The sequence below is a fragment of the Diplotaxodon limnothrissa genome, linkage group LG20, assembly GCF_057381915.1.
Source record: "Diplotaxodon limnothrissa isolate DT_005_m linkage group LG20, D_limnothrissa_male_GT1.1, whole genome shotgun sequence".
NCBI lineage: Eukaryota > Metazoa > Chordata > Actinopteri > Cichliformes > Cichlidae > Diplotaxodon > Diplotaxodon limnothrissa.
The window spans coordinates 25,068,761-25,092,746 of NC_140615.1; the positions used below are offsets into that span (position 1 = coordinate 25,068,761).

The 23,986-nt window shown below is 42.0% G+C and overlaps 1 protein-coding gene and 1 pseudogene across 1 annotated transcript in view; one reads left to right on the top strand and one right to left on the bottom strand.

The window, feature by feature from the left end:
- Positions 1-23,986, top strand: part of LOC146610986 (cadherin-4-like) — a 251,544-nt gene that overhangs the window by 186,371 nt on the left and 41,187 nt on the right. Inside the window, exons 6-7 of the mRNA XM_085343936.1 lie at positions 13,141-13,296; positions 23,836-23,980. Of these exons, the coding sequence (XP_085200062.1) occupies positions 13,141-13,296; positions 23,836-23,980 (301 nt within the window). The remainder of the gene's footprint in view (positions 1-13,140; positions 13,297-23,835; positions 23,981-23,986) is intronic.
- Positions 6,048-7,410, bottom strand: LOC146610988 (uncharacterized; annotated as a pseudogene).

The window sequence follows — 23,986 nt, forward strand, 5'->3', positions numbered from 1 at the left end:
AGACGGTTGTCCAATCATACAAGTTGTGGCAACTTCTCTGCATTTACTGTTTCCAGGTTTCTAGCCAAAAGGGCTCATGTTCTGCTACCGAGTTCTGCTGATGCAGTGAGTTCAGAGCCACTTTTATTTTCTCTCCCTTTTTCTCACTCTCCTCACTCTTTCTTTCCTCCATTTTCCCTCTAGTCTGCATTTCTCTCTCTTCACTGCTGCCTGATGGATTTAGAAAGTGAGAGGAAGAAGGAAGGAGAAGGGATGTGAAAAAGTGGTCTGTGTATGGTGGACAGTGCAAAAACTGTATGTGCGTGCGTATGGATGGAGGTTGGGAGGGGGGCAGTAATGACTGGGAAAAGTGCAGCGGCAGCAGATTTTGTGCCACTGTTATTCTCTCTCTCTCTCTCTTTCTGAGCCTCTCTCTATCGTACAAGCCTCCGACACTCTTTACTCTAATTACCCAGATTGGGTTTCCTGGGGATAAAGAGACGAGGCAGGAAAAGGGAGTTACAGGGGGTCCTTGATATTGTCCTTGTCAAAGCCCAGGGGGGCGACTGGAGAAGTCATTCATGCATCCATCACACTCCCAATTTTACAATTTAATCAATCTTCTAATGAAAGAGAGGGCCAGAGATGGAGAGAGGGAGAGGGGTTACAGTGAGATAGCAGCCCTCACACTCTCACCCCTCTAAACCAAAGCTAAGGGGTGCGGCCACTCTTTGTCTGCCACTACAATGGCTGCCTTATTTTCATTCTCCCAGCCTGGAAGAGGAGCGTGAGGAGGGCGAGTCATTCCATTGTTACCTCTAGGGAGAATAGCACCTCTAATTTGCCATAAGCCTTCACTATTAAAGACCAGACTCTTTTCACACTGCAATAATTGGAAAAGTCATTCACTGCTTAACTTCTATTACTCCATGTTATTTTCAGTAATGTGGAGGAAGGTCTTTTAATAATCTCACCTGCGTCACTTCTAGCTATCATTCAAATAACACAAAAGCACCCAGAGCATGCTATCTCTCCATTTCATTCTCTCACACACTGAAATAGACAACTGAACTGGGTAAATCTGTGATTGCATCTTTCTGGTCTTCTGTCCTCTCTGTGCCTTCCATAAATCTGCCTTTATATGGTTTATAGCTGTGTTGGGAAAGTTAAAAAGCAACTGTTTGTGTCACTCATTTTTTAAAGGAAATCACCGTCTTCAGTCACAGGTCATGATAAAATCACATCATAGTACAAAAAAAGTCTGGTTAAATGTCCACGGGCATCCTGGGGTGCCGGTTTAGCTCAGTGTGTTGAGTGGGCAGCCACATGCCATACAGCTGAGACTGTCCAGCCCGGGTTTGAGTCCGACCCACGGACCTTTGGCGCGTGTCTGCCCCCGCTTTCCCGTCCTTTCTTCACTGTGTCTATCAAATAAAATTGAAAAAGGCCACAAAAGATGTTCATGGCCATCCAACAATAGTAGTAGAAGAAGCTCATAGGTAAAAAGACTTACATATAATGTAGCTAAACCACAATCAAGTGCAAACTCAGTGAGTCAAAGACATATTTTAAACAGGAACAGGTAGATCTTTTCATGCAGACTGCATTCAGTCCTCGCCAACTAATGAATACAAAATGATATTAAGCTTGTGTTTTATGTTTAAAGGTGTAAGTGCATTTTTGAAAATCCCAAATTCAGACCTAGATACCCAACATCACTCCTGTCCTGCCTTTTGAAGAGATACAATGCTCAACATCAAAGTCTGAGCAGAAGTCTGTGTTTTAAAAAGGCCACAGGAAAGCTCTTAATGCAGACACTTTCCTGACTCACAGCAAAACACACAAGGTGCCTTTTTATCTCGGAGCGTGCACCAGAGTGCATTTGACAGATGGCGTGTGTATGTGAAGTGCAATGCCACCTAAAAACCTTTCTCTTGTAGAGGCTCTTTCTCTTCAGTGTTAACCAGTCTATTTGTGACCTGTTGACCAATCTCTACATTTCTTGTGTGCCTGTTAGGCTTTACTGTCCTGTTGAAGGAGTGTATCTCTCTCTTTGTTCCTATTGGCATTTGTGTTTGGAGTAGCAATCCCTGTTTGTTGGGCTTTAGAGCTGTGAAAGGCCCACCTTTCAGCTCTTTAGGGGTTTGCTGTGACTTTTCTGTCTGCTAGTTACAGACTGTTTCTACGGTCCTGGTGTTCACTGAACCAGCGTCATCCGTTGAAATACCAGTGGACTACAGAGCACCTAACTGACACGCTCGTGACAGGCCTGTGTGTGTGTTTGTGTGTTTCTTTTACATAGCATATCAAAGTGGCAGAATTTCATTTTGATATATTTCATGACTCAAATTCAGTGCTGCTTTTTACGAGTTCATTGTTTTTGTTATTTATTTTTTATGTTTATTTAGTGTATTTATTTTATATACTATTTTAAAATCATTTACACTTTATTAGGAACGCTTTGCTAGTACCTGGTTGGACCCCTCTTTGTCTTCACAGTGGCCTGAATTACGCTGTGGCATTTAAATGACACTCATTTATTATTTAGGGGCCCAGTTTGTGCCATGAAATATTACCCCCACATCATCAAACCATCACCAGCCTGAGCTGCTAACACAAGTCAGAATGGATTCATGTTGTTTATGGTGAATTCTGACCTGATCAGCCGAATGTTGCAGCAGAAATCGAGACTCGTGGTTTTCCACTCTTTAGTCAAAATTTGGTGAACTCGTAAAAACTGCAGTTTCCTGTTCTTAACTGACAGGAGTGGCATCAGGTGTGTTCTTCTGTTGCTGTAGCCCAACTTCTTCGAGCTTTAAGGTGTAGTGCTGTCAAAGAGTTTGCATAGTTTGGTTACAAAAAGGTTAATTGAGTTACTGGTGCCTTCCTATCAGCCTATCAGTTAAGTAGTGCGATCATTCTCTTGTCACCTCTGGCACCAATGAGACATTTTCTTCCAGAGAACTACTGCTTACTAGATATTTTCTCTTTTGCAGACCATTCTCTGTAAACCCAAGATGGTTGTTTGGGGAAAGTCCCAGTAGTTGAAGACACCATGTACACAGACCAGCCCATTCCTTTATGTTAATGAGCAGTCAAACAGATGTACCTAACAAAGTAGCTGGTGAATGTGTAACAGATTATAGACCCTGAATACTTGCATTGCTAGTACCGCTGAATAACTCATTCAAGGTATACTTTTTGTTTACTTGTTTTCTAAAACTTTACTGTAAAGGTGACTTTTCATTCCTCTGAAAAATCAAATATTTTCATAATGCCAGCATATTTGCTTTTTGAAGCTAGCAGGATGATATCATTCTTAAAGCTGCGAGACAATTCATATCAAAGCAGCACCTTCCTTCTAATGTGTTTGAAGTCGAATATTTCATTCAGCCGACTGCAAAGGGATTTCAGTGTTCGCCTGGCACTGTTTTTATTGACAATTTTTACTGTGGATAATGTTTTTTATGTATGCCTCCATCCTCAGGCATGAAAAGTGACACTAGACTATTTCTTTCTATGTTAAAACCACTGTCAACCACATCTGATATAACTACCAATGTAACAAACTGCTGCTGCTTCCTATGCAGATGAAATCCAAGTTATGTTGCAGTGGTTATTGTTTTACTGAATGCTATAAGTTTAAATGGAGAAAATGTAGCCGAGGTCATTACTCAAACTAAACGAAAATAACCAACTTCAAGGATCTTTGTAATTTCTGTGATAATTCACAAAGCTTAAAGAAGTTATACCAAAGCAAGTGGCAATTACAATTCTCCATACATGTTAACCTGCACATTATGGTAATTCCTGCGTGTATTTTAAAATAACACAATATTAAAAATCCCATATGTACCCATGATTTTCTTTAGGGTTTGTTCAACAAGTTAAAATGTACCGAAGTAAATCGATGTGGCCCCTTTCATGTCAGACAGGCTGTCATAAAGCTCCTCGACTGTCAATTTATTTGTGCATCCATCCTTTATATTACAAGTATTTTGTGGCCGCAGACCAATATTGTCACTGAAAGCTGTGCTTATTTCAATCTTACTAGAAAACTGCTGCTAAACTGCTAGTATTTGATGGTAAACTGATTGGAGAGCAGGGTGGAAGGCAGGTTGCTGCTGACTGTGCTTTCACTGCTCTAAAATCAGTTTCTAACCATGCTTTGTGTAGGAACACAGCTAGCATTAGCAAGTGAACAGGCTTCAGTGGTTTAGCGTCATAACAGAGAAGTTTCCTGTTGCTAGCCCTCCTTGGTCAACATGTGTGATACAGAGAAGATGGGGCATGTTTTATTTCTCCTTTTACTTAAGGAATTGCTTGAAAAAATCCTCCACTACTTGTAATTTTCAACTATTAATAAGTAATTGTTGGTAGTATATTAGATATGTATATAACTATACTGGTAATACGATTTTACAGTTCTTCATGATTCACAATTAAATGTACAGACTTTACATACAGGTACACTTCTTGCACTGAGTTAAATTATTTGACAGATCACAGAATAGAGTATAGCAGGTTTGAAGCTAGAACATCGTACTTCATAATTCAGAAAGAGCAAGTTATCAAAAAGCTTGCAGTATGTTATTTTAAAATGCTGGACGGTGGATAAATATTGAAACAAAGGACTTGTCAGTCTCCTGTCTCATGGTTTTTGTATTTTTTTGTTGACTTTAACCACTGTATTTGTTAACAACAACATCACTGATTTATCACACGTGTGTAGGATATGTTCCCATGTGTCAGAGGGAATAACAAAGGACACCATGAAAAATTAAATATGGGATTAGTTGGTCCTGAAGCCTCCAGGTATTTTACCTATTTGGAAATCATTGCAAAACTGAGTGGGGTATTGGAATGCACCCCGATATCAAACAGATGGGGCCTGAGCCACATGACCTCCTCTCCTCCCTGGAGACCTGGAAAGAAGACAGACTACACAAACACACAAGCAGCAAAAATCAAACACCACTCACACATAAAGGAGAAAGTAAACAAACAGAGGGACAAGGATAGCATGCATACAAGGGGCAGAGAGATGCTAGAGGAGGCTGAATTTCTTTGAGGACCAAAGTCCAAATCCAGAAAGACTGAGGCACCAATGGCTAAGGAAGTGGGAGGCCAGCACAGAGAAGAAAATATTACATTGAACAACACCGTGAATAAAATGTCTATTGTCTCATAATTTTCTGTTTTACTAACATACCATCTTTGCTGTTTGTGTAAAAAGTACCCGATTTAAATCTTTAATCTTCCTTTCTGCAAGCCACATTTTCCAAGTGACTTCAACTTTTTTTATATTGGCAGAAAGACTGCAAACTGAAAGTGTGCTGCATCATCAGGGTCTGTGTACACGGTAAATTTTATTTGGAGCCCTAAGCCTCTGCATGTTTCTCTCCTTTGTTTACTTATGTCACTTTGCTCCTAATCTGCCATGGTGAGAGTTGCGTGGGCTGGTGAAAAGCCTCAGTGCTCTTGAACACTGGTACTGCGTAAAGCAGGAAAGTTGTCTGCTACCTGAGTTTGAACTACAAACTCCTTCAAACCAGAGTAACCGAGACTTGCTACAGTAATTCAAACTATGCTTAGCACTGTTGTATGGTTTTAGAGTTTGTAGAATAGTGTAAAGTATTAAACAGCATGAAATATAATAATGATAAACTTAACAATTAAACAGCAATAGATTCACTTCCACTTAGATGTATTCTTTGATAGATGGTGAAATCTGGTTTCCTGTTGGATTCAGCACAACTGGTAGATTTGTTTTAACTCTATATTAACCCTCTGATGCATGAATTATGAAAGCCTTGGTCAAGATTTTTTTCTTAAGTGCTTTTATTCTTCTCAGGACATGAAAAAAAATGTTTAACTCTTTTTTTTTCAAAAATATGTTTTTTTTATAAAGTTATAAACTTGTCCACTCCAGTGGACTACACGCGCCGGAGCACTTAGCATGAAATACTGTGAATTTACTGTAAAAATTAATTACCTTGTGTTCTACTGTAAATATACAAACACTTGTTTGCTTGTATCCTTTGAAAAACATCTCAGCAATTTTTTTTGGAACTTTCAACTCATAAGGCCCCAATGTTTAGACGTAAATAACAAAACCAATCAACAGTCCTAGCTATGAATCCTACACCTGAATATGGCAAACTATCTCCAACAAGAGAAACATTTTTGAGTCTACACAGTTCTATAACGATGCAGGACAGTATTACCAAGCCCTTAGTAGCATGCTGGAAGAAAACACAAACTGACATCTTAGTCTCTGCATCTCCAAACAGTTCTATGTTCATCACACCTAGGCTGTGCGAAAGTTTGCAACGCATCCAGGGCACAATGGCACACAGCATTGCATGCAGATGTATTTGGTCTTCCGTGTGCACACAACATCATGGCACCTGTTTGCATTTTTCACCTCGGTCAGTTGGGGCCAGTGATATCCTGTGGCAAACCTGACCTCACAGGCTACTTTGGTGACTGCTCTCCACTTCACGGGTTGTGGGGTCCCACTGGGTCTTCCTCTTTTGCATTGCTGGAGGGAGAATCTCTTCTCTTGTTACTGACAGTTCTTTCCCATACAAGTTGGTGTTGTATGTTATATTATCAATTAGATCTGCTGGAAACAGATGTCTGAAGAAATCTATGGGATCCTTCCCCTCCACATTCAATTTCCACTCTCCTAGAAAAGGAGGCAAGTCTCCAACCAAGTCATTGTCTTGGACTTTCCAAATATTTTTGCGGGCTTGAGTATGGTCAGGTTCCATGTACCCATCTCCCACAGCTCCCTGATCATACTGACCTTCCTCTTCATCCTGCCCCTCATCGTTCTCACTTTCTGCATCCTGACTGTCTGTGTCTTCATCATCCGTAGTTCCTATGTCTCTGTTCTGCTCTGGCAGCCACTCTCATCATCACTGGACTTATCACTGAACTCCTCATCACTGCACTCATCAATGAAATCATCATCACTGGAGCTGGATGGAATTTCCTGGACTATTCTGTACGCTGCCTTATTCTTTGCTGCATTTGAAGTCTACAAAATATGATAAAATAATTATTATAGTAACTCAAACTACAGCTGATCTGCACAGAAATATATATTTTAAATGAGTAGCTTATAAATGTAACAATTATATGCTTAATTATAACCAAAACAGTCCCAAAAAACAGTGAGACAATTTATGACTTCTGTTAAAAAAATATAGTGGGTAATGCATGATGTCCACTACAGTGGACACATGGTTAATTGTAGTTTTCTACATATTAGACATAACAATTTCTTATTCCAAACAGATAATATCCTTCCCTAGATGTTACTGCATATCATCATATTTTTTTTACCTGTTGGGCTCTTTTAGCATAGAAGGATTGACAGGATATGCCAGCAGTGGTCGGCAGGGGTGACAGTTTGTCTGCCATCTTTGATTCAGAGGAAATTTACTTGCAGTTGCACTAACTGAACACTGAATTGACTTCAATGGAGCATGGCAGCAGAGAGCACTCTAGAGGCTAATATGCAGTTCCACCATAGAAACCAATGCATTAAAGAGATATGTACGTTTTAGTAGCTGTCCACTCCAGTGACCACTATGCATCAGAGGGTTAAGATAGTGGTTAGATGGGAGTGTAATGTATGGAATATTCCAGTGGGAAATAAATAGCAGTCTTTGAATATAAAAAACACAAGCCTAATTTCTCTATATTAAAATGAGTAAAGAACATGGTAGATAAAACACCAACAGCTCAAACAAATATGTGTCAGCCAGAAACTTACTTTTTTTTATCAGTGGAGTAAAAAAATGACATAGCAGTTTCAATTCCCTGTAAGATGAGGTTATGAGTCATGCATTAAAAATGATTCTAAATACACAAAAATGAAAAACATAAACTGTTTACTCAGCTTACCGAGACATAGCCTTTGTTAATGGGTCAGAGACAGAATCTGTCATGAAATACATCAAACTATTTTCGATAGTTTGTATTCAAGCTAATTTCCAAAGACAATAACTAACTGCTGCCACTGCCACAAGATGGCAGTAATTTACAGGATGGATGCAAACAAGCACCATGAGATGAGCACAGATGTTGAGGTTTCACTTTGGTACATTTTTATTCATGTCGGTTTTTATATGTCACTGGGCAAGCACTGTTTGCCTTGCTTGTCCTAACTAAAGGTCTGTGAGTTAAACTGATATTGAATTTATTTGATTTTTTCTGCCTGCAGTTGACCCCATTACTCCACTTTCTATTACTTTGTGCTCAGAAACAAGCAGTGACAGAATTATGTACATTTTTAACTTGATGCCTAATGTTTTCAAAGTGGAAGCTCGATAAAATTTATGTAAAGTTAAGAGGTCATTTAGATGTGAGGGTACTACAGAAATTAATGTAATAAGCCACTTCACACATTTGAGGTTATAAGGAGCACTAAATACAATCAGAATGCATTACAATGCATTACAATATAGAACCTTTATTCTGTTCATTTCACTTAATAAGTTTTTCTTAAACTTCTGCTTTTCTATTTCTACATGTCATCTTTAGGTTGTGTAGATGACACTTCCACAGAGTTGAGGTTTAATCTTTATTTTTTAGCAGTTTTGTTACCTAATTAATGTGTTTTTGACGCTGTTGAGTAAGTGTTACTTAATTGTGAAAACCATATTCAACACTATCTCTAACTATGTATAGTTATCATTCCGACTAACTGAGCTATCCATTTCATAAGCTGTGTTCCTAATCTTGCATAGTATAGATCATATAATTTTTTAATTTTTTTTGTGGTTGGATTCAAATACTCTTTAGGACAGCAGTCCCCAACTTTTTTCGCGCCACGGACCGGTTTATGCCCGACATCACGGACCGGCCTTTTAATGTGTCGCGGATAAATACAGCAAAATAAAACTAGTACCGGTACCGAAAAAAAGAAGATTCATTCATAACACACGTGAAAAGACCCAGGAAAACCACGTTAACAATAAAAACGATAACAAAATAACGCTGAAAACCGCTAAAAACCCTGAAAACCATACATTTCACACCTGAGCCTCAACTCTCGCGGCCCGGTACCAAACGACTCATGGCCCGGTACCGGATATACTCTACGCCACTATTAATAATAGTCTTATGTATTTGTGCAGTGACATATAGTCATAAATGGTACTAGTTGGATACTTTTTAAATGTGATAGTTAATTTTTAAGCTAGAATTCATTCATCTGCACCCTGTGGTGGTAGAATGGCACTTTTGTGTTAATCATTCTCTTCTCTTCATCTTCTCCGTTTTCCCCGAAGACTCGGTGACATGATAATTTCTCATTTGATTCAGTTTTGCCTGGCAGAAGGGAGCTAAGCTCACTGATAAGATCTCCTTAAGAACCAGACATGTTGTCAGTAATGAAGGGAATTGCTTTGATCCGTCGACAAATAGGTCATTTAGACAGTGTCTGGTTTCTGATGCCGGATGATACAGTCATGACTCTCTCTCTTGTTCACTCCCCGTCGCTGCCTCTTTCTCTCGCCGATATCACTTTGCTGGGAATTTCTCTACTAGTCTCTCTCTTGCAGAAAAACTTATATAGGCATTTAACACAAACTGCCAAGACAACAGAGGAAAAAACCGAGGAAAGGAACAAAAAAGACAAAGAATGAACTGAAAAACAGTTTTGGATTATTATTGATACTCCAAAAACTAAATCCATTCAATATTTAATATTGAATGATGTGTGAGTTTGTATGTTTATGCGTGAGTGTTTCTGTATGAGGTACAAGATAGTAAGTGTAGCAAGATGAGAAAAGAGTTTCTCCTCTTTTCATTAAGTAAACTAGAAAGAATTTATACAGTTATGAGAAGCTCTTTGTGTTCACTTCATGTCGTGCTTTTTTCAACACATTCCCTCCTCTTCTGATGTAAAATGGCAGAATGACAGTGAGAGCTGTTTGCAAGTTAGATGACATCTCGCCTATCACAATATTCTGGGATAGAAATAAGGGAATGATAACATACTTGGCAGAATCTTTGGTATCCCTGAAGACGTTACAGCTAGCCCTAGTATTGTAAGAAAAATCACATTTTTTTTAACTTGGGTCTCATTAATTAGGAATGCGTGGATTTTTCTCAAATAGGGTAACACGTACTCGTTGCCTTTATTATATGCAGACCAATCAACTTAGCCTGCATAGTAACCCTCAAAAGGCCTGTACTAAGCCAGGAGTCCAAAAATTGGAAGCAAAAGAATTTTCAAGTCTAAACCTTTCTTGAGATCATTAGCTGGCATAAACAAAATGTTTGAGCAGTGGAGAAAACACAACTGTTCATGCTTGAATCCTCAAATGTATGCCCATGCAACCATGCACAAATATTTGGTAGAAACAGATGAGGATAAGGACTCTGGCGTCATCCCTCAACAGTCTTAAACGTGTCTACGTGAACGTCGTGGGCGGGAAAGCTAATTGGTTGGAATGACTGTGGAAACATGCAGCTGAATCCCTGTCTCCACCCCAAGCAGGACGACTTGGAAACGGGTGGGAAATCAGGGGGGCGTGGAAAACCCAAATGGAATTATGGAGAGCTATCACTTCCTAACTGGTGAGGATTTATACACCACTGCCAAGGCCAACGGATTGAAGTAATTTCATTTTTCATGCATGGCTTCTGTCCCCACAGAGACCTGAAGCAAAGAGAGAGAGTGATGAGAGAGTATAGCAGAGGGGAGAGATGAGAGGAAAGAGAAGTGGAGATGAGAAAGAGTGACTTAAAAAGGAGAAGGGAAGGCAGAGAAAAAGAGAGACAAGGAGAGGGGAGGAGAAAAGGGGGTGAATTAAGAGAGGAAGCACTTTGGCAGTCAGATGTGTAATAATTGCTTGTATTTTCTAATGCGACAGGAGAGGTATAGCAGTCTGCGTGCTGCAGTGTCTTTTTGCTTTGGCTGTACCAGAAGGTAATGACAGTACATTGAGAGTTCAACTAAGCTGCTAGCTGGATATTTGTTAGTTTGTGGGTGTTTAACGGCTAGAGTTTCTTTGAAGTAATAGCAGTCAATGCCTGCAGCTCGTTAATTATCATAGCTGTCAGCAGTAATTCACAGAGATATGTGCAAAGCATTCTGACGTTCTCCTCCTCCTATTCCCTAAAGAAAGCACACACACGTACATGCATGCACAAATAGCATTAGTAGGCTGGTATGACAGTGCTTCTCGCATTAGAGGGAAGCTGTCTATAACTGATCACATTTGTTTGATTAGAAAGACACACCTCTACCGGATTCTTCAACCAGAAAGCTGAGTATAATGTTAATGCGAATATAGAGTTCTAATAACAGCTTCGATAATGGTGACAGGTTTTTATTCTACCTGTCGTAAGAGTCAGGATGACATCTGCCTAATACTTTGTGTCCTTCCCTTGTCCTTGTTAGTTGCTTCAGCTATTTTCTCAGCAGGGCAGAATTCCTGGTGTGTCAAAAGTGTAGCTAAATTGGTTCCTTGAGTGGTGAAAGACGGAGACAACTTTGGACAGTCTTCCTCTTCTGGTGCACTCAGGCTCTTCACTGAAATAGTCAATGATTAGAAGAAAAAGGGTCGACCATTCCTGCGCGTACGCATGTGTGTGTGTATGTGTGTGTGTTTGCCTGCATACCATAGAAAGTGTATGATTGATTAATTTTGATACACCAGCTGATTTTTCGGGTTGCCATGTCGTTAATGGACAGTAATGGGTTGCTTGGAGTTTTGGACTTTATTTGGACAATGAATTGAAGAACTCCTCCAAATGAGTCCCAATTACACAGCTCTTCAGTCCAAATCACAGACCTAGCAGTGCACTTAATGCACCTATTAGTTGCCTATCTGGCAAGGAAAGCTAAACCAAAATGCAGGGCTATTTTTTAGAGAACGTTTTACTTCCCTTGCCCCACAGTTATTAGATGCATTTCATCGAGTGTGCACCTTATTTTCCTCTGGCCTATTTTGGCCTCTGCAAAATGTGTTTATTGTTATGTTTGCTGTTACCTAATTACCCATCACTTACAGAGTCATACTTTCACTTTCCTACGTAATAGGAAATTCAGATTTTTTTTCTTCTTTTGACGAATCTAAATTCTTCCAAACAGAATGCACAGCACTCCCTGTGGCAGCACTAATGGAATCCTTGAGTACCTAGAGGTTACTGTAGAAATGCCAAGCTTTGATATGTGTGTGTTTATAGTTATAGCACTCATGATGTGAGGAAATTATATTCCACAGCTTGATGAGCATTAGGTTTAAGAATGTAGTGGTTAAGGGGAGAGAAGCAAGGTTAAACCTTCAGGCAGGGTCATACTATAAAATATCTGACACCTCAGAATCAGCTGATTTCTGTTCTGTCTTTAATATAAGTATCATTCAATGATACCTAATATGTTGTGGACAATTTTACTTTCATGATATAAAAATAACTGTAAATATTGCAGGCAGCTGTTTTTAGCTAAAAAGACTAACCCTCTGTATGTGAACTATTGCGTTGATGTCAAAGACCACATTAACACAGATTCTGCATATGTTACTGTGACTTTGCTCCTTACTCCATGGAAACATTATTACTTTACTTACAATTCAATCCACTATACTTAGCTACATCTTTAATACAATGATAGGAAGAAATGCCTGCCAACATCCAGTTGAAATTGATGTGAGCCTCCTCTGTGGTGTCAATGCAGTAACACAAAGGGCTTAAATGTTTCCTGCTTTGACTGTTACATAGCCAATGACTGCTTCTTAGATTGAATTGGAGATCTGCCATCATCCCAAGTCTCAGACACGAGAAATTAATGTGAGGTAATATAATGTCCCCACGGGTGATGAAATGTCATCTCGGTGTCAGTTTCTTTTTTCTCTGATTGTGTGTCCTTGCATGTTTCCAGTGAATAATATACAATAGATGGTTTTTAAAGAACTGTATATCATAAATCCTTGAATAATAAACACCTCACACTCAATACTGTACAAATAGAAGTAGGTTGCCAATGGAAACTATGTTTTTTTTAGTGTAGCTTCCTGGATGCAAGAGAGAAATAAAGCCATAAAATCAATCAGGTTAAAGAAGCTGCAGGGATTAATAAAATGTAGTGTGTAACTGGGATTGACTGAGCATTCCTTTTTCTTTGTTGGGATGCAGATTCGTTCCGACCAGGACCAGGACATCTCAATCCGGTACAGCATCACTGGGGTGGGAGCAGATCAACCACCAAATGAAGTATTCAGTATCGACCCTGTGCTTGGAAAGATGTTTGTCACCAAACCTCTTGATCGAGAACATCGCTCTTCATATCACGTGAGTGTCTTCTTCACACAAAATTGTGATGGATGGATATCCAGTTTGCACTTTTTCTTTACATGCAACATTATTGGGTAATGTGAAGAATAAGAGACTTTGGTAATTCATCAAAGTCACATCCAGTCAAATTAGGATAGAATAGAAAGTAACACTTACTGCCCATTAAATTAGGTATTAACTCTGCTTCAGATAACATTTGGTTCCACTCAAAATTAGAGTTAAATTTACTCTATGGCCAGTGTTAACCTTTCAGTGTTAATTGTACTCAATTTAGTGTCAAAATTGACAACAAAATGTGTAAAAAATATTTAACACTGAGGGTTATTCACACATTCAGAGTAATTTGATTACACTTTATAGAGCTATTTTTACTCCAAATTTAGTTTAATATTAACACTCTGATGTGTGATAATATCTCTTTTTTATTTCTCTGTAGTGTGATTTTTTCATATTCATCTTATGATGCTATATTACTAAATAACTGTGATCTATCCTACAACAAATATACAGGTTAAAGTAACAGCATTTATTATGTTTCTCATTTCAGTGTCATTTAATTAACGTAACAAACCTTTACAATTCACAGTTCTATGATGCTCACTAGAGAAAGCAATATGACATTTCCCCAATGTCGTAGTTGTTTGCAGAAAAGTAAAAAAGTTGGTCAGGGATGAACTGTATGATGTACCAAAGACATAATGGGCCCTAAAGAGTTCATCAAGGGCTCCTACTGAACCTGTCACTTTACATGGAAGTGCATGCTGCTTCTTGTGGATCCCTGAGTAAGAAGGTAGGACTGACTGCTTCGAGTGATGTTAATAATAATAATAATAATAGACAGGCTTCAACCAACATAATTAGCAAACGTACTCATGGGCAAATAAATAAATCGCTCTTGTAATAACGATCGGCAAAAGGCTCAACCTACGTCGATAGTCGATATATGCGTTCAGTCGCCCAACCTTACACCACAGTCACCAGATCTCAGTCCAATAGAGCACCTTCGGGATGTGGTGGAACAAGAGAGTCAGATGATGGATGTGCAGCTGATAAATCTGCAGGAACTGTGTGATGCTGTCTGGACAATATGAACCAAAATCTCAGAGGAATGTTTCCTCTATCTTGTTGAATCTGTACCATAAAGAATTAAGGCAGTACTGAAAGCTAAAGAGGGTCCTTCTAAGGATTAGTGAGGTGTAACTAATAAAGCGAGTAGTGGGTATATATTTATCAATCAATGCTCTTATTCACTTCTCTCCAGAGAATTAGATACTTTATGCTAACTGTATTATCTTTTGGCAATAAATTAGTCTTATATTTAGCTTACAATCATGAGAGGAATATTAAATATTGTAGTGATTATTAGCATCAATGTCAGCCTGTTAAGACTAACATTAGTTCTGTAGCTAGTGACTATTGATATCGGTAAATTCAAGTAGGACACATACTCTGGTTGTCTCATGGTGTGTGATTGATGCTTTAATGCTAGAATGTTTGTTTAACTTGTACATAACAGCATTTTAAGAATGTTTTTTGGCCCGATGCACCATATAAAACCATCTTTTTTTCAATGCACGCTGTGCATTTTGACAAAACACCAACATCTGCACTACCTCATTTGAATGAAACTTTCATCATGTTGAGCCTCTCCTGTCACCTTTGTGCTGTGCATGCTGTTCTAGGCATCGAAAATACGGAACAATCAGAAAAAATGCATTTCATTTGGAAACAGCTTGTTGTATTGCTGCTCAAGCTTATCTTTTCACGCATCTTTCTGCTGCTGTGAAGGGAAACTGTGATGCAGTGAGCGACAGCACTGGGTTCATCAATTTAGGTTTCTATCATTGGTTTTCTCTCTCTCTCTCTCTGTACCTGCCACCATCTCTGTGCCTTTTTTTAATGGCACCTAGCCTGAGTTACAGTCATGGTAAGCTGGCAAATCTAACCTTTCAGTGGTAGGTGAGCAGATTTATACCCCAGAGAAGCTCCAATCAATGAAGTAATTTGTTAAGAAAGGAAGGCGCTTCCTAAAGGCTGCCTAAGTGAACTGCTTGTTTGTTTTTGAAGAAAAGTGTTTCTTGGAGGAGAATACAAAATGTGGTTGGAAACCAGATGAGACAAAGTAAAGATGTATGTTTAACAAATTAAGAAAGGTGTTGCAGTTCACTTTAAAGGACCCTCGCTGTTATAGCAACAAATATGCAATTAAATAGCATTGTAAGAAACTCAAACGCTCTCAGCCTCTGAACAATAAAGCCAAGGAAAGTCTTGTTTATTGAGCATTGTTAACCAGAAAACTGCAACATACCTAAAGTTAGTACTTGACTTTGTGGTCTCGGTTTTGTTTACTTCATTTTTCATGCAAGGACAGAACAAAGTTATGGTCTAGCTCTTTTTTATTTCAAAAGAATGAGCACTCTGAAATTCAAAACCAGCCATGCAACAAGATGCATTCTTATGAGGAAAAAAACCTTGAAGCTTCTGGGTCTGTTGTTATCTCTATCAGGACGCTGCCTCCTGCCAAATGCATAGCGCTGTCTGGTACGGTCTGTTTTCTCCCCCTCGTCTTTCAAGATAATAACTTTAATGTGGACCCAGAATTACATTTTGCCTTCTTTAAACATGGCGGTAATCTCTGACTCCTGCTGTTATTGAATTAGGGTGTGGGTTCATGTGGGATGGAGGGATGAGGGTGGGTGTAGATAAGGGGCCTGGCTCGTAGCCCGTTACAGCACAGTGAGATGTGATATGCGATGGCAGCACACGGATATTGGGTGCAGGACAGATCAGACAATGCAGTGGAAAAAGTAAAGTCAAATTAACCTCAGGGAGACCTGAAGATGCAATTTTGGTGGAGGTGCAGAGTGGAAGCAGACGGTGGAGAGGACAGAATGAGCAGCAGTGAAGAGGATCTTCACCTCTCTGAGGAGAAGAAGTCGATGGAGAATGCTACTTATTCTATTTCCTGCCACAACGAGCCTGAAGGCTGTTTCATATATCTGACACTCATGCTCCTACAGTGACCAGGTAGCTTTTTCCTATCAGGTAACGCTCATAAGAGAAGGATACCATTCCCTTGATTCATTCTACATGTTGAAAAAAAATAGCTCTTGTTAAAATTGAGAACCTTTGTCTGTTCTCTCCATGTTTTAACTTTTCCCTCAGTCTTTTCCAGTTTAGTTTATCTTCGGTTCTGATGAATATCCTAACGATAATGTAGAGAGACCTTCGCCTGAAATTGATCGCTGACATATGACCAGAATAAATATTTACAAGCCGGTGTTGTTAGGAGCAGGATGTAGATAAGATCAGATTTTTCTTCTTTTTTTTCTTTACTTCATATGATATAAAGTAAACATCCCCGGTACTTCCACCTGACAGGAATATCGCTGAATAAGTCATGCTCAGGGATATAAACATTCCCAAGTTAAGTGAACTGAATGAAAACAGCTTTAGGGAAAAGTTCATTTCTAAATACCACTTCAGTTTGCTTGTTTGACCTTCTTGTAAGCAGTGAAAAAAAATAATTCAGGCATTGATTTAAACTCGACATTTCCCTGATAATGCAGATGTTTCCGATTTTTTCATTTTCTTTCAAACTGTTGGTTGTTTGGGAGGTTTTTTGCTCAAAAAGTGAAAGAAGTAAGGACACGTTTGACAGCATGTATTGATTTTAGTAATAACTTCATGTACAAAGTTTGTGAGAAATCCTAGTTGGTGATTCCATTGATCTGAGCAAAGCTGAGTTGAATTTGAGATGGGTTGACCGTGTTTGTGGAGTTAGAGATGTGAAGAGATTTCAGGACTCTTTCAAACAAAACCAGACAGAATGTTGATCAGGGATCCAATATGATGATTCTGAAACCGACTCCTTGCTTTTACAGTGGAGCCAACTTTCAAAAAAATAAGATGTTTGTTGTTATGCTCTTTGCTGAGATAAAAACTTTGGTGTGTAAGTGTAAAAGAGATAACGAGTTTGGAGAAATAACATAAGCATAAAGGCAATTTGTCTGAAAGAAAAATGTCCAGAATTTTTGTTTTGACTTTTATTCAGTGTGGCTCTGTATGTTTAGGAAATCTTTTATGGTTTTCTATACTATAATTCAAAACCACTGATTTTATCAGCCTGTATAAACAGTGCAGAAGTGTTTTTCAGTTTGGCTCTAGAGGTCCACTGAAAAACACTTGCTTTCAGTTAATTGATGTTTTTATTTGTGTTGTTTTTTGCTTTGTTTGTACCTGACAGAAAGATATTTTAGATGTTGAGATTGTCCATCACAGAATAATATTAGGGAGGTACCGTACCAGTTTGATTTCTTTGGTGTGAGATGTGATGGCGCAGTATGAACCAATATCATAATGTTAATCGAAATAAATTCTTGCAATTTTTATTTTGTTTGAAACAAAATGAGTTATTATATTTAGGAATATAACATAATACCTTTCTCCAAATACATATCAAGCAAACAGCTTGTCGCCATTCACTGTTACAACCATCTGCTTCTTGTGCACACACATGTCCTTCATGATTTGATTTAACCACTCTCCTAACATCGCTTTTAGTTATTGTTGGGAAATGGGTGGCATCAAGGTCCTTTTAATAAATTGCTGGGCTACAAATCTTCATGACACAATGCCTCAGTGTCTTCATGACATACCAGTAGAAACAGACTGAATAAACATGAATTCTTTTGAAAGGCTTACCAGGAGATAATATCGTCACTCTGAAAAGAACATGTTTGTAATGGTAATACTTCTGGAACACCATCTTGTGGACAGATCGAAACAAAGTGGAGATATTTGGCTATAATACATGATGCTGTGTTTGATAAAAAGGAAATGCAGCATATTAGCACAAACACTTCATATCAGCTGTCAGGGATTGTGGTGGAGGGCTTGCTTTGCAGTCACAGGACTGGGCACCTTGACATTATTGAGTCAACCCTGAACTCCTCTGTTTACCAAAGTACTCTAGAGCAGCGGTCCCCAATCCCCGGGCCTCGGCCCGGTACCGGTCCATGAGTCGTTTGTTACCGGGCCGCGAGAGTTGAGGCTCAGGTGTGAAATGTATGGTTTTCAGGGTTTTTATTGGTTTTCAGCATTATTTTGTTATCGTTTTTATTGTTAACTCGGTTTTCCTGGGTCTTTTCACGTGTGTTATGAATAAATCTTCTTTTTTTCGGTACCGGTACTAGTTTTATTTTGTTGTATTGGTCAAAAATTGGTCAAGCAACATGGCAGTGAAGGACACTGAAGCTAAAGACACCAGCAAATCTATATCAGGATGGTTGAAAGAAAAGACTCAGTGTTGCAGTAGTCCAAACAAGACCTCAACCTGACATTTCCTGATAAATATTGTGTCTGGACCTTAAGAGAGCTGTGTATAAATAAATGATAAACTGAAGAAATGTGATAAAGAAGAGTTGGCCACAATGATGGGAGAGATTAGAAAAAAATAATAAGGTCAAGCTACTAAAGGTAGTTCTACATCCTGCTGGATCACGAGATGCATTTAGCTCTTTACAGGACTGTCTTGTTAAAACTCTCTTTTTCATATCATAGCTATATATATTGGCTGATTAATTAATTTAGTGCCAAATCCTTGCAGTACTGTTTATGACCCAGCAAACAGAGCAGCTTCTGTGTGTCAGGGTTTCTGGGTCTTTGACCCAGTATTCTTAGTTCATGTTCACTGTTTATCTTCTGTCTGCTTCACCTCCTGTTTTATTGTGTTAGCCTTGGTCCGTGTGCATTATGTTCCGTCCTCTTCCCGTTTATCATTAGGTCATTATGTTCAGCTGTGTACTCACCAGGTTCTAATCTCTCATCACTCAGCCTGTGTATTTATGTCCCTCAGTTCAACCAGTCCAATGTCTTGTCATTGATGTTATTGTGATGTTGTTCTCGCCGCTGTTAGGTTGTCCTCTGTTCAGTTCCGTCAAGTCAGCCGGTCAGTTGTCAGTCAGTCTTTCATTCATCCATTCAGTCAGTCGTCCAGCCGGCCAGCCGTTTCCTACTTCTGTTCTGTTTGTTCACTCCGTTGACAATAAAACACCAATCTTCACCTACCTGTGAGTCCAGCGTTTGGGTCCTCCTTCTTTCGTCCACGACCTCATCCTGACAGAATGACAAGACCCGTGCCACGAAGACACGATGTGGACCCAGCGGACTCGGACCTCTTCGAGCGGCAGGACGCAGCGCTCTCCATTTGGGCGGAGAAGCTCAGGTGGAAACAGCGGCTCTTCTCAGAGAGGGAGCTCGTCTTCGAGGGGACTCGTCTGGCTCTGGGCGGGCCTCGGAGACGCCGCGGTCCTCCACCTGCTGCCTCACCTGCAGCGGAGCATTCGCCGCGGAGAGTGGGCGTCACAGGCCAAGCTTCGGCCGCTCGCTCTCCCGCTGCTCCGCTCCTCGCTCACCCGCCAGCCGTTCTACTCACCGGACCTTCAACCTCGCCATGGCACAGCGGCTCCACCTACCACCTCGGCTCAATGGAGGCTCCCGTGCCAGAGGCTCATCTGTTTACCCCGCCCGCTTCCTCTACCCGGAGAAAGCGGCACACACGCCACCGTAACATGGACTATTTCCAGCCACTCCCGGCGGTGAGTCCCAGTGACTGTTTGCCACCTTCCTCAGTTGACTCTTCACATAAGATAAATAATAGACGCCTCTCCGATTCATGGGGAACGTCCCTCTTGGACGACAATGTGGACTGGGTAGACTTTTTCTGCTCTGTTTCCCCAAAGACAGCTCAGTTAAAGACTGTAAATAGTGGTGGCAGAAAAATCAGAACAATCTCCAATAAACCTGCCAGTAACACACACACCGTCACTATTTCCACACCCAGTATTCAGCCATTTCCCACCAGCACAGGGGCCCAGTCTACGCCCACACCAGTGCCAGCTCCCAGGAGGAGGGCAGCTGCGACCCGGTCTACCTCCACACCCGCTTCTGTTTCTCAGGTGGGGGTGACTGGTGTCCAGCCACCTTCCGTGCCCGTCCCAGCGCCCAGGTTGAGGGCAACCAGAACCCAGCTCGACCTCCCTGGAGGCTTGGAGGAGCTAACCGGTCCACCTGCTACTTCACCACTTCATCCACCTCCTGACCCAGCCTTTCACGCCCTCGCACTATCCCTAGTTAGATTAGCTGAACTGTCCCCTGCCCAGGCACCAGCCTTACGAGCCCAAGCCGTAATTTTATCTCCGTCACTAGCTCAATCTGTAGCTCGGCCAGCAGCCACGCCTGCCTCTGTTCCTCCCTTAGCATCTCCACTCCAGTCAGTTCCCTCACCTGCTGTTCAGCTTTCCCTCCAGTCAGTTCCCTCACCTGCTGTTCAGCTTTCCCTCCAGTCAGTTCCCTCACCTGCTGTTCAGCTTTCCCTCCAGTCAGTTCCCTCACCTCCTGTAGCTCAGTCCCCTCCTGTCCTCCAGTCACCTCCTGTAGCTCAGTCTCCACCTGTCCTCCAGTCACCTGTAGCTCAGTCTCCACCTGTCCTCCAGTCACCTGTAGTCCAGTCTCCACCTGTCCTCCACTCTTCTGTAGTCCAGTCTGCCGCCCAGTGCCCTGTAGTCCAGTCGCCTCCTGTTCCCCAGTCACCTGTCCACCATCCCGTCCAGTTCCCGGACCTGCAGCCACAGCACCCAGAGCCAGCTGTGAGCCTTCCTGCTTCTCAGCCAGGGGTTTCTGCACCCGCTGGCCCGGCCGCTCCTCAGCCAGGGGTTTCCGCACCCGCTGGCCCGGCCGCTCCTCAGCCAGGGGCCTCCGCGCCTACTGGCCCGGCCGCTCTCCAGCCAGAGGCCTCCGCGCCTACTGGCCCTGCCTGTCTCCGGCCAGAGGCCTCCGCGCCTGCATCGCCCGGCCCGGCCTCTGCCTCAGCTGCACCCACGCCCGGCCCGGCCTCTGCCTCAGCTGCACCCACGCCCGGCCCGGCCTCTGCCTCAGCTGCACCCACGCCCGGCCCGGCTTCAGCCTCAGAGCCTTCAGCCTCAGAGCCTTCGTCTGCTGCAGCCTCAGAGCCTTCGTCTGCTGCAGCCTCAGAGCCTTCGTCTGCTGCAGCCTCAGCCTGTGCTTCGCCTGGTCCCGCCTCGACTGGTCCTGTGCCCACCGGGCCTCGGCCAGTACGCCTGACACTAGAGAGCCGCCGCCGCTGCCTTCCGCGCGGCCGGCCCCCTGAACTGCACCGTCATCGCCTGAGTGGCCGCCGTTGCCTTCCGCACGGCCGGACCGCCATCGCCTGAGTGGCCGCCGCTGCCTTCCGCACGGCCGGCCCCCGGACCGCCTTCGCCTGAGTGGCCGCCGTCGCCTTCCGCACGGCCGGCCCCCGGACCGCCTTCGCCTGAGTGGCCGCCGTCGCCTTCCGCACGGCCGGCCCCCGGACCGCCTTCGCCTGGGTGGCCGCCGTCGCCTTCCGCACGGCCGGCCCCCCGAACTGCGTCCACGTCGCCGCCGTCGCCTTCCGCACGGTCGGCCCCCGGACCAACGCTGTCATCGTCGCCTTCCGCACGGTCGGCCCCCGGACCAGCGCTGTCATCGTCGCCGTCGCCTTCCGCACGGTCAGCCCCCGGACCAGCGCTGTCATCGTCGCCGTCGCCTTCCGCACGGTCGGCCCCCGGACCAGCGCTGTCATCGTCGCCGTTGCCGTCCGCACGGTCGGCCCCCTGAACTGCCTCTGTGTGGACTCCGTCCCTCCGTCCTGGGCCCCCTCCGCCCGCCCTGTCCTGGTTTTTCGTTCTTTTGGCCGTCGGGTGCCGGCCTTTGCGGGGGGGGTACTGTCAGGGTTTCTGGGTCTTTGACCCAGTATTCTTAGTTCATGTTCACTGTTTATCTTCTGTCTGCTTCACCTCCTGTTTTATTGTGTTAGCCTTGGTCCATGTGCATTATGTTCCGTCCTCTTCCCGTTTATCATTAGGTCATTATGTTCAGCTGTGTACTCACCAGGTTCTAATCTCTCATCACTCAGCCTGTGTATTTATGTCCCTCAGTTCAACCAGTCCAATGTCTTGTCATTGATGTTATTGTGATGTTGTTCTCGCCGCTGTTAGGTTGTCCTCTGTTCAGTTCCGTCAAGTCAGCCGGTCAGTTGTCAGTCAGTCTTTCATTCATCCATTCAGTCAGTCGTCCAGCCGGCCAGCCGTTTCCTACTTCTGTTCTGTTTGTTCACTCCGTTGACAATAAAACACCAATCTTCACCTACCTGTGAGTCCAGCGTTTGGGTCCTCCTTCTTTCGTCCACGACCTCATCCTGACACTGTGTAAACATTCATGTCGCTAAAAACTGTGAACTCGCAATCATAAATGAAGCCGAGTCAATTACTGTGACAACATTTTTGTCAGCTTTTATTTTCTGTCATCTTGATTTTGGTGGCTGTCATAGGGCACTGCTTAGACAGACGTTAGCGAGTAAATCAAACTGAATCTGTAAACACGGTGGTTTTAAAATATGATGGTCCATTTCCAGTAGAAAGGAAATCTTGGTGTAGATAAATTTAATTTAGAAAGTATTGGCAAATCTTAGATTAGATACATTCTCAGAAAATAAATGTGTTATTGTGCCTCTAGTGATACGACTTATCGCTGAGGTAGTGCTCTCTAAGGTGTTGCTGTTGTACTGTGTGGTTTATCCTCTAGACAGAGACCAGGCTTGAACCTCCAGAACAGTTTTATACATTTTTAAAGAATGTGGGACATTAATTTGTTTTGTATCATTATTCATTAAATGGGCAATAGACTGGCATTTGTACAGTGTCTTTCTAAGCCTGCTATCTACCACAGACTTAACCTACTGTACTGCACCTTACATCTGCACCTGTAGCTCATTTCCCTAACTGAACAGGCAACACTGCTAACCGTTGTGATGAAGATATAAAAAACAGACGTTTGAATACAGTTAATATATTAATATCTTTCCCAGTTTCTTTTTGATTGGGCTAAACACAAACTGTCTGATATTACATCTTAAAATATAGGCGAAACCATGTGAATGTATGTTACTGCTTTATACATACACACATGCCCTTAGCTCTCAAAGAAGTCCATATAGTTACCTTGAAGCTCATTAATGAGGGGATGCAGAAGGCACAACATTGACTTATATTACACTGGTTCATTTTATTATATATTTATTATTTTTTCTTTCGGAAAGCAAATGTTTCACCCATTATTTTTCTCCGTATTAGTAAAAGAAGCGCTCATCAAAGCCTGATTCTAAATGATTTATCATTTGTTTATCCTCCCATAATAACAATTCATGCAGGAGCGCAGTCTGAGTTCATTACTCCCTCAAAATATACTATATTTTAAAGATGAGCATGAAAATTCAATGTGCCCCTGTTCTACAAGTGGGTTGAAACAGCAGGCAGTGAAACAGGGCAGCGGCTACACCGAGATGCTGGAGGTCGAGGTGGCAAAATTAGCATTTTAAATAGATGTGTACAATGTGAGAAGACTGAGGCATATTATGTGTGTATGACCATGAGTAGCATATTTTTATCTATAATCATTATCTCTAATCTGAACGTGTTTTTTCTGTTTCCTTCCTAGCTGCGAGCCCATGCTGTGGACATGAACGGCAACCAGGTTGAGAACCCTATCGATCTGTACATCTTTGTCATCGATATGAATGACAACAGACCCGAGTTCAAAAACCAGGTCTACAATGGCTCTGTGGATGAAGGCTCGAAACCAGGTAATA